This window comes from Chelmon rostratus, chromosome 9 (assembly GCF_017976325.1).
Source record: "Chelmon rostratus isolate fCheRos1 chromosome 9, fCheRos1.pri, whole genome shotgun sequence".
NCBI lineage: Eukaryota > Metazoa > Chordata > Actinopteri > Chaetodontiformes > Chaetodontidae > Chelmon > Chelmon rostratus.
The window spans coordinates 26,409,005-26,420,872 of NC_055666.1; the positions used below are offsets into that span (position 1 = coordinate 26,409,005).

Consider the following 11,868-nt stretch of genomic DNA (forward strand, 5'->3'; position numbering starts at 1 on the left):
GAATATTTGTTTGCTGAGACGAGGTTAGAAAAGTCAAACCTGGCTTGTGAACTGTCAAAGTGGTGATCATCATGGCCTTTATTTCCTAAATAAATTTTCTTTGATAAAGACTAAAAGCTAAAAGCCACACTGATCACTCGTTAAATGCAGAAGTCAAATCAGATTTTTGCCTTTTCAAAGCCCCTCTTGAACATTTCAGCTATTTGCCCCACCTTAGCAGCAGCCTTCATGTTTCATGAAAAAGGAAATTTCCCCAACAAATGATGATTTTTAACATCCTTTTCAAGGCTGTTTAAATGCCAGATATGACTATAACTGCACATTGTTCTTAGGAAATGCTGATAAATTTTAATGCTCGTTAGGTAAATCTGCAGCCATCAAAAATGAAGCGAACCCCCTGCTGCCAGTATAAATATGTACTGTGGTGAAGTTGGACACTAATTATTATTTTGATTTTCCTTTTTATGCACCGTTTCACTGATTAATTGAAGGCAGAGGCCCAGAGGCTGCAAACATTAATCACTGCACAGGTGCAATGCAACGACAATTTATATATATAAGAATACATTTGCATGGGGGAGCATATTCGTCACATTTGTGATGCCTTGAATTAGTTTTCAGGGCAATATATTCCCACCTGGAGTCGAGTTTGAAAAAAGGAGCTTCAGGTAAAAGTTCGCTCTAAGTAGAGCTCAGTTTAGTCTAAAAAAAATCTTCATTCTGCCATTTATTATCAGTACAGCAGCCTGCGGCGGTGATCCGTGACTTGGTCCTCTGTTCTCTGCAGCTCTTGTTCTTAACTATTTGCTGAAGTGTGGCAAAAAAAAAGAGACTGAATCTGAGCTGAATGCCCCCCTTTCTGTGTGGAACCAAGACGATGATCTCTCCCTAACCTTAACCTTAAAGTCACGCTTCAGGTGCCACAAGTCAGTATTATACAAAAAACAAGAAATATGTCATGAGGGAATGATGGGAATTTACTGTTGAAGTTGCAGCACCAGGAGAAACAGGATTGTTACAGCAAAGACTAAGTCAACGCAGTAACATACGGTACATATGGCCATGTGACTAGAAAAATCTGAACCCGTCCTTTAAGTTAAAGTACTTCTGCCATTTGTCAAACCATGTTTCAGCCGGAAACCTGTGACCTGAGACTTAGTCCTCTGTTCTCTGCAGCTTAAGAAAAAAAAACAGCTTTTGTTCTTAACTACTTATTGAACCGTGCAACGTGCGGAAACAACAAGCAAAGATTTCGAGTCTGAGCTGAATGTTGATGTCTATCAAGTCTACAGAGGGAGATTCAAAGATGTTTTATCATCTCTAAAGCCTGGAAGCATCTTCATCTCTGTTCAAACACTTTCACTTGGTCTCTCTTCTTTTTGTCCCTCTTTCCTTCCCTCTTGTTCTCTGCCTGTGTCTCCCTCTGACCTGTGTCTCTCTCCCTTTGATTTTTCTGTTTTCCTCCACCATCCATCTTTTAGCCCCCCCCCCCCAGTAGCTCTCTCGTAGCTCTGCCACTTGGTCTCATCGTTTTCTCTCTCTCTCACTACACAAGCAGCTGGGAGTCTGCTTAGTATTCTCAGTAACTCAAGCGACAGCAGGAGACTTTTTTTAATGTCGTTTTGTTTGAGCAAACTGTATAATGTGTCTGCCTTGTTAGTTTCAGATTTGTGGGATAACGGGAAGAAATTTGAAGAGGTAATCCTCAAGAATCCTCAATTTGTTTTCAGTTTTTGCCTCCAATCTTTTCTGCGAAGCGCTCATCGCTGTGTGGTGTTCACTGTCAGTCAAACACTGGGAGCTGGGCGGCATCACCGGCCTTCTTTCCATTCTTTTGCTGATTATAATTATTACTTTGTTCATTCATGTTTCCATCATAAATGAAAAGATACCTGACTTTCTGTAGCAACAAAAAAGGATATTTTGATTAATACAACAACTTTGTCTGGCTAAAATGCGTTTAAAATGAGCCAAAATGTGATTTAAATTAGTAAATACCTGCCTGACAAAGGAGATGCCATGGACACATTTCAGCGGTTACCAAAATTTAAGATTCGAGACAGAGCCGTGGCTGAAATACATTGAAGTCAGTCCATTTATTGATAAATGCTGACTAGTTCTCAAGACTCCAGGCACGTTGTTAGGTACTAAAAACTCAAAAATGATTAGTCCTTAATGTAGAAATAACAATATCAAAGTTCAGCAACAGTATTTACAATATTCATTTATCATAAACACACAGAATAAACACAGTTTTAAGGATAGCTTAAATGTAGAAATGCAATAATTTAACAGGATATGTAAACAAAAAAAAAGATAAAAGGTTTCAGGTTACATCAACAATTATTATTTTGATAACTGACAGTCCTAAACCTTTAAGGCCAGAATGTGAGTTGTAAAACGTTTAAAAAATTAACATTATCAATAGACTGATAAAAGTGATAATAAAAAAGTCATAGTTCTGACATTACATCAAAGACGTCTAGGTTAGCATGCTAACCAGCTAGCTGTGGCCCAAACCATCTCGTAATACCACTTAGACCCTCAAGAGGCCACAGTCCAATAACACGTAGTTTTAGCTGGGAGATGTATGCAAGTGCCAAGTTTGCTATGTTTCACAAGCTTCTTATTTTTTTTTTAAGTGTAATAAATTAGATTCATAAAATTACAAGAAAGGAAATATTCTTACACCTTTTTTTCCTTATTGAACAGAAAAATACAAGTGTCTCTCTTACTGAACTAAGATGAGCTAAATTGCGAAGTTAACTCATCATAAAAGACAAAACTCAACAGAAACACAATAAAACTCACCAAAACTGTCTTGTCTTTCCATGTTTGCAACAACTATTACCGTTTGGTTCTCGAGTTAGATGTGAAAATATTCTAGCTCTAGATGCTGATGATGACTGACCTTCCTGTCGCTGTTCTCCCGCTTCAGGCCTCTCCTGTCCCGGCCCGCTGTGTCTTTGTCGTCCCCGGAGTCGAAGTTCTGATTAGAGCAGCTATAAATCACCTCGGCACCATTTTCTCTGTCATCAAACTGGCCTCCTTCAGTCTCGGAGGCTGTTGTCTGTCCTGATCCGGTTGTGTTCACTGGGAGGCTGCTAAGCCTGGTTCTGTTGTCCGCGGTGTAAACACAAACAACCCCCTGGTGGTTGCAGCAGACTCCAGTTAACTAATGGGGCCACTAGCTGCATGGCTAACTCAGCCAACTAGCTTGATTGCTACAGCAAAGAGTATAGCGAGCAGCAGTCACTATGGGGGGACACCAGGCAGCTCACCTTGTAAAACATAAGGTTGAGTCCTTAGCAGTGGCCTGGGTTCGTTGCGTGTCGTCCTCCGCCCCCTCCTGTCCATCTTCGGCTGGACTGTTATAATAATGTCCAAAGATAAAAAAAATCTTCAGAAAAAAAATGTAAAATAGTGAAAAATCTCTCAAGTCTGTGTCTTCATATTGTTTGTTTGCCAAAAGCTCAAACCCCAAAGAGATTTAATTTACAATGATATGAAACAAAAACGAAGCTGTGACCAGCAAATGTTCTACATTTTTGCTTGACGAATGGTTGCCATTACTCACTATTTATTTATTACCAAAAAAGTCGCAAATAATTTTTCTATCGGCGCGTTGCAGCAAGTTCAAGTGTTTACTGCTTCCTCACGGACGCACTGAACATGCTGTTCCTTATGTGAATGCAAATGAACAATGTGTGGACAGATCACAGGGAAAATAACTGAAGTATGAGTCACTGCAAGGTCGTCAACAAGCTTTGTCCTCCATGAAAAACATCTCTCCACCTGCCACACACTCCTGTTGTTAAACCTGCCGAAGATGATTTAAAAAGCGTATTGGGTGTAACGTCTTATTCAGGATTAGCACATCAAAAGGACATAATTTATCATTAAAGTGTTTTGAGGTTGGGAAAAATGTACAAGTGATTAAGTGTTAAGAGCACACACGGGATGTCCAAAAAGCAGGAGGAGCTTATCGTCAAGTTGCCCTTGAATCTTCACTGTTAGCTGATTGTAATTATGTTGATCCAAGAAGAGATTATTCTGCTTTCACAGTCAATAGACGTCTGGATCAGTCACTTGTCTAAAACATTAAAGTAACTGTGGTGACTTTAGGATGTGGACCTTTTTTTTTTTTAGACATCTCCCCTCCTCCTGCTTCAGCAATCACACCCACACCACTTCAAATCCACAGTAAAGGATTTAATATGCTAATAGTCAAATCTTCCTTAAATCCCCCCGACCTGCTCAAATCCATCCTGCACAGCAACAACTGTCTCAGTGTTTATTAGTATTAATCTATCAGTGACAGTAGGTGTTGACTCAGTTGTTGGACTTCTCACTCTGATGGGAAGGGGCATAGCACAAAATTCTGAACCCTGAACACGAGCATTCTCTATGGGCCCCTCCCCAAATCCACAGATTTTCATTCTAGTATTCTAGTAAGGGCCCTGTGTACTCAGTCCCCTGCTAATAGGTGTGGACTTGCACAAACCGGCACACAGCAGAATACGGTTGTGTTAATTTTTACACAGGCAAATTAAATCTGTTTTCAAGCAGAGGAAACCATTTTACCTAAAATGTGTTTTGTTGCTTTACGTGTCGATTGTGAGGTTGTGCGAAGCAAAAATGAGTTAAGAATATAATCACCTAAATTAGAGCCAGTATACAGGCAGATATTAGCGGATTGCAGATATATTGTAACTGACCAAAGTTCAGTGCAGATTTAAGTTTAGGATCACTTTTTTAAGTAATTAATTTTTTATGTCCTCTCTCCTCAGTCTATCCGGCAGACCCTGACTATTATGGCCGCCCAGCAGTCCAGGAGTTCCCCCAGTTTGACATCGTGGAGGACACTTACTCCACCTCCACCATGGATTCCCGTCGGAACTCTCGATTCGGTGGCTTTCCATTCCCACTGGACCGCTGCGACCGCCGCGCTCCCCTGCCACCCTGCTACAGCAACCAGAACCTGGACGACTTCCTGGGTCCTGACGGGCTCCCGCTTCCCAGCTCCCAGTGCCCCAACGAGTACACCGCCATCAGCTACTACCCCACCCAGCACACCCGCAGCCTCGACAACGTCTCAGGAGGCTACAAGAGACTCAGCATGCGTCTAAGCGTGGCTATGCCATCATATGCTGAGCAGGCCAGCCCGCCGTCGGCGACAAATCCCGCCCAGCCTCAAACGAGACCGGCAGGGCAGAACCCGCGCAGCTACGACGGGTCAAGCATGGTGGAGAGCGATTATGGGAGCTGCGAGGAGGTGATGTTTTAGGACCAACTTCTGGTTCGAAGCCTGCATCCTTTTGTGGCAATTTGCGTCCTTTCCAGTGATAATTCACTTCTAGTTTCACATGAACCCAAACAGTGTAAGTACTGTCCACTGTGTTCTACTACTCCATTCTAAGGCAGCTTTGTGTATAAGTACACTTTCAGATTTCAGACTCAGCAGCTCAGCAGTCTCTCACTGTGAGAACGAGTCTTTTTCCACCCTGATGGAGATGAAAGCACCATGTGAAACAACAGTTCTGCCATCTTTTATTTGTTTAACTTTTTGAAGTGGTGTAGTCTTGCTGTGCCAGACTAGACGGGGGTAATTGAGGACTCCTCGGTTACCTCTGCGGAAGAAGTTCAGCAGAAGTTCATCCCTTTGTCAAAGAGCCTCGCCGAGAGCATTCGCTCACTTGTTCGGGTTGTGGAATCATGAACAGTATTACTGACTTGACTGTGGACTGTTTCAAAGTCAAAATAAGGCAAAACTCAAGACTTTTTCTTTTTTCTCAACATGGGAGAATCTGACTCTCTGCTTTCGAAACATGCCCAAAAAACATCAGTCTCAGCTGTTTATGATGCACAGTTTGATGTGATCGAACGTGCGACAGCAGGCACGAGGAAAACACAGTTGCCATGACAGTGGCAAGCATGACATTCAGACAACACCGCTCGTTCAGAAATGCCTTTCTGATGAAATCCTGATAAAGCAGCTTTGATGAGGACTGTTGCATTGTATGAAAGGTAAATCACAGACGGGGTTTATGAATAAAAGAGCTGCAGGAATGTCAGAAAACACACAGGTTTAACGTTGGCCCACTATTTCAAATCTAAAACGTACTTAAAATGACACATTTCATGTAGGATAAACATTTCATTGAACTCTTCTGCTCTGTTGTTTATGGTTGTTGCCTGTTACAAAGAAGGGGGCTGGATCCTCATAAAAGAATTAAATCCTTAAACAAGAAGGGCAAAGCGAGGGAAGTTGTGACACAGATGTATTTTAACTTTTAGTGTTGCTAGTATCAATGCTGTTGACACTCCTGTAAATTCTGTAGATTTTGAATCTGTATGCATCTCCTTGTGGATTAGAATAAGTGTGAACTAGATTACACTATTTTCTTAGGAGGAGACGTTTGTGTTTGTGATCAAGTGCAGCTCTGCAGTGTTGCTGCCCTTCATGATAAAGGGAACACTTAATGTAGAGTAGTTTTTGCAGCACTAAAGAAATGTCTATGCAGCCATTTTAAATGGTATAAATATGCAAGCCTAAGATAAAAGAAATGCTTGTTTTAGTCAAGAACTTGTACAGAATGCAGAATATTAAGAAGTGAATGTGTTATACTGAGTAGTAGAGTCAATGAACAGCCTTTTCTAAAATCAACTGTTTGACAGTGAAGAGCCATGATATTTAATTAAATAACTGACAAATTTGTACACACAATCATTTCATCAAAAGTTCTTTTATAAAGAATTTAGAGCAACAGCTAATGATTGTCATTAATCTGCCAATTAAGATGGAACCAGCAATCATTTTGCATTTTTGCTTCAAAAGTGGGTTCTTAAACAATTATTTTCTGTTCAACTATTCATTTCAGCTTTCATCTGTTAATAAATTCGTGTATAAAAGTGAAAAATGATGCAAAAACGGCAACGACAACCAAATTCCTTATTGTCAGATTAGAAGCAATGTATGTACATGGAGAAAAACAGGCAAATGGTCAAATTTCAGGAGCTGTTACTGGCACTAAAACGGAGGGTTTCTAACATGCATGTTGGGTAATTTAGGACGTTGGACTTTTGTGTGACTTTTCAATTTTATTGTTGTTCCACAATTAATTCAATCCACGACCAACTCAATAACATTTCAAGCGTAAAAGTCTTCAGGGAGTGTTTTCTAATTGACTTAACTCAGGGAAACAATGGATTGTCCCTTTTAATAAACTGAGCAAACATACAGTATGACAGTCCATGCACTTTGTTTAGGTACAACACATATGTTAGCATAACAACCAGTGTCAGCATGTGATTATACAGTCCAAACAACACAGAGCCTTAATCAGGCGGTTTGTGAATTCCAGGGCAGACAGACGGCCTCAAAGATCAGATCTAAAAGACAAATCGGATTTTCCAGCTGTTTGGACAGTTTGTGTTTTGGCAAACGATGGGGTGCAGGGTGAATGTGTACACAGTGTTTACTGCTGCTTCCATGTAAACGTGCTGAGGATGCAGATGATGCTCGTAGTATCAAAGCTCGCATCAACTGAATTTTTACACAGCTCCTGAGGCTGGGGAGATAAACAAGTCATGAGAGCACTGCTTGTACTCGAAGAAGGCATTTTGTTGTAATGTGTGTGTTAATGGACATGAGTGTAGTTCAGACAGGGGTGGAAAGTCACAGAAAAAACTGTTTTTGATGTAAGTCTGTCATGCATTTGTAATGTCCTAACCCATCTGGCACCATAATGGACTAAATCAAAGCACACATGCTGCAAATATTAATACATGACTAGTCACTGGTGTTTTTACTGCAGTCTTGCTGAGCTGCTGCTTAGCTTTGGCACCATTTTTAAAACAAAAGAAGACGGAAAGAAATTGGTGCTTGGAAGCAAAATTCAAGACGCATTAAGAAAGACTTACGCTGAACGTGCAGCATTGTGAAATTTAACGGATTTCAGCTGTTTATCTAATGCACACAGGCCAAATCTTTCTTGTCTGAAATGGGAAACCAGTCCTGTAGCAAAGCATATAGCAAGTATATTTTACAATCACAACAAACAGGACCAAAGAATCATGCAAGACACAATAACTGCACAATCATCCAACCGGAGTATCCTGAAATGTCAGTAAAGGAATACTAATTGTGTACCAAGAGTTGGAAAAGAAGATCAATATCAGTTTTATCTCTTCAAGCTCAATGGAGAAGAACTGTAGCTTTGTGTTCATTAAATTGCTTGTATCCATCAGGATAAAAGAAAATGCCTTGCAGAAACTGTTTATATGTTGTATTACAGTAAGAAAGCTGTTCATAAATCTATTGAGCTTCTCACTGAGGACAGAACTTTTGATACGCTGCTACAGCCTCTGGATCCAACTGTTCTGGCTCAGCTCTAATACATGAGTGAACTACTTTTAAAACTACAATATCTCACTTTCTATTTCCACACATACAGCATGCAATATGCAGCTGGGATGATATGCTAACTACCAATTAGATATTACTAAGAGTTGGGTGGTAAATCAATATGCATTGCCATTATGAAGACGTGACAAGACCATGGGACAAAGCTGAATCACATACTCCTAGAGACTGTAAAAATAATTTTTTATTTACAGTCTCTATAATTATTTCAGCAGCATCGTAGCCATACTGCATATAAAAGTGGCCATAAAGTACATTGTGCAGTAAACTGCTACAGTTTAGCTGTTACTGCTCATCAAGTTAGTGCCATAAGAAAAGTCAAAGTAAAATTAGATGCACGAATGTGAGACATTAACATCCCTAACATTTACAACTGAACCCTGGGCTTGACTGCAAGGTAAATCAAAAGTACAACAGAATGGTTAGCTCGTGCTATAAGATGAACATACTGTACCTCTCCTGGCATGCACCCAGTGGTGGCTGGAAATATATGCCTGTAAATATTAGCCGTTTTTATGTCAAGTATGCTCAGTAAAGTAGACCGTCTGTTAAGATAATATTGTTGCGGTTGCAATGCTAATTTACCTTAACGTGTTCTCATTTTGTGTTAGCATCGAGCTAGCTAAGTGTTAGGTATATTATTGATTTTTAGCCACACACCCCTCCCCCTCATCCTTTGTGTTAAGTTAATCAGATGACAGAGCTGCTTCTGTTTTGACCTGAAGAGACAAAACTCATACTGATCTTCTCATCCAGCTCTTGCTAAGTGCAAATATGCAAATTCCAAAAATGTTTAGAGTATTCCTTTAAATGACTGCGTCAATGCAAATAACAGAGAAATGAGAAATACATTTTCTTGCAATTAAAAGAATTCCATGAATCCAGTCTTGCTTAGCCAGAGAAAACGTTGAAGAAGAAGATGAAGATTCCTTTACTGTCACATACAATCATGCTTAGTACCACATGGTGACATTTGTTCACACAGAGCTCCACTGAGCCACCGTGCTGCTCTAAACCCTGAATAATGGGAGACAGAGCTCAATTCAACAAACTCTAGAAACTATGAACCACTCTCACAGAAGACAGTGTTAAGCTCATGCCACAAAGACGGCAAATTATTATCAAGAAAAACTAATAAGAAAAATTAGCATTTGCGCCTTAAAAAAGCCTTTTGAAGTTAATATCCTGGATGAACAACATAGGCCTTAATGAAATCAAACTTCTGTGTTTTCCATCATAAATCTGACAGTGAATTTCTGCTGCCTTTGTTGTTCCAGTCAAAGCACTGTAAGGCAATTTTGGTTTTGAAGATCATGGAAAGTGTGTTGCATCATAACCAAAAGCAGGCAGTTTTAATCGCCTAAATATACACGCTAAGCCGACGCTTTCATTTGAGTAACTCTATTCCTGCTGTTCTCACATGAATCTTGTTTTGTAGGTCAATGTCATGCCCACTTCAGATTTTGAACTTATTCTATGAAATCTGAGAATGTGTAATTAAACCCTGTTGAACTGCCATTGTTGTTGTATGCTGTGGGTTAATGTACAGTGTCTGCCTATCACACATGGTTTAACTGTGACTGCTGTGTTTGTATAATCTACAGGTATTGTGTTGTACATACAGTATTTATCTGTGTGTTGCTGTTGTAGGTTGTTGTTTGTGCAGAACATGACTTTACCTGAATGTAAGTTGCATTTGTTTTCATTTATTTCATTCATAAAGTTTATTTTTGTATCAATGTGGGCCTCCCCATGTTTTGCTCTGTTGTTTCTCTGTGAGAGATTTTATTAAGATGCCGTCTTTCTGTTTTGTTTTTCAATATTGTAAAGAGAATATGAATAAAGATATTATCTTCTACGAACATCGATTTAAGATATCACACTTGTTTGCTGCTTTGTGCTCTCAGCATCTGCGAAAATAGACAAGGTTTAAAAAAAACACACACATCTGTGGGTTTCGTCACCGGATTGAAAGAAGAGAAAAAACTTTAAGCCTTCTCCAGACAGGATTAGTGTTATCAGAGGAAATCACGGGTAATTTGAATTTGGCCATGCACATCGCTGACGCAAGTCACCCAGAGAGTAAAATCATTTTCTGGGTTGGTCTCAAACACATCAACTGAGAAATTTACTGGGCCAAACAGTTGGAAGCCCGATCAATCAGAATTTTACAGGACGTAGTTGAAATGATGACAGCAGCGAGCAGCAAAAAGACAAAAGCAGTGTTCATGCTTTGTTCAGTATGTTCCAATTACTCATGTGTTTAAACAACAAAGAGCTAATCACAAAGTTTTCAGGGCATTTTCAGACCAAAGTAGGGTTATATATTTGATTCTGAAAAATATCACCTCAATCTAAGTATTGTCCATTTCAATTAGGGAGGATTAAGCAACTGTGTGCAACCAAGACTGTCAGCATCTTTACAGACAAACATTTACGCCATCAGAATAAACTGAAAGATGCTATAAACACAAACTAAACTTAATCAGCGTCCTACTGTGACTATTTAGGCCTCATAAGTGCAGTTTCCAGCCAAAGTTGGAGCCATTTTAGTTATTTCATTTAAGAGATTTCTCTTTGTTTTAAATGGGTGGGGCTCAGTTGGAAAAAGGCGATGTCATCTAATTCTAGTTGTACCAATCAGGATTTAGCAACATTTAAATTAAATCTGATGACATTGTCAGCGGTCTCAATCAAATCTAATCAAACATCACCCAAACAGTTCTGATAAAGCATTTTGTTGATTAATAAATTGTTTTAATCAAAAATGTAAATCACACTGATTATTTTGTGTAATCACTGTAGCAGTGACAGTAGAAGCATGATCCACTGTATCAAAACAGGTAATTTCCAAGAGAGGTAAACTAGCAGTCACATGAATCCAGCACCAATACAAGGCTTCTAATATCTGGCATTTACATTTGCAGACAGACAGTACACAAACAGATCTGTGTTTTCTCAGTGACTACAAAGTCAAATGATTTAGAGAAAAATTTAAGTTGCTTATAGACCTGTCAACCCTCCCGTTTATCCCAGGATTCTCACATATTTTACCCTTCTAAATGTTTAAATGTTGTCCCTTAAATTTCCCATACTTTTAACCTTTCTAAACAAAAAAACCCCAAAAAGGTTGGCTGTAACATTAAGACCAATTCATTCCCCTCTGTTAACATAGGTGGCAGTATGCAGAACATTTGCCGGTAGTAACGAGAGGTCATTCACTCAAACAGAACACACCCATAAAACAAGAAGATGGATAACATGAGCGGGATGGAGCATCTGCCAAAATGGCTAAAAAGTATCTCACCAAATGGGAGAAGGCTTAACTGTACTTACTGAAGAGCAACATCAGTCAAAGTCCTGCTTGTTGTAAAATATGCCATATGGATTTTAGTGTATCACACAGAGGGAAAGGTGATAAATCTGCTGAGCGTAAGTGCCCA

At 39.6% G+C, this 11,868-nt stretch overlaps 1 protein-coding gene across 2 annotated transcripts in view; it reads left to right on the forward strand.

Annotated features, from left to right (window-relative positions):
* Positions 1 to 10,293, forward strand: part of fat2 (FAT atypical cadherin 2) — a 103,928-nt gene extending 93,635 nt beyond the window's left edge. For both annotated transcript variants that reach the window (XM_041943519.1, XM_041943521.1), the window contains exon 29: positions 4,791 to 10,293. In XM_041943519.1, coding sequence (XP_041799453.1) covers positions 4,791 to 5,287 — 497 coding nt within the window. In that variant the 3' untranslated portion in view covers positions 5,288 to 10,293. The remainder of the gene's footprint in view (positions 1 to 4,790) is intronic.
* Positions 10,294 to 11,868: the final 1,575 nt, after the last annotated feature.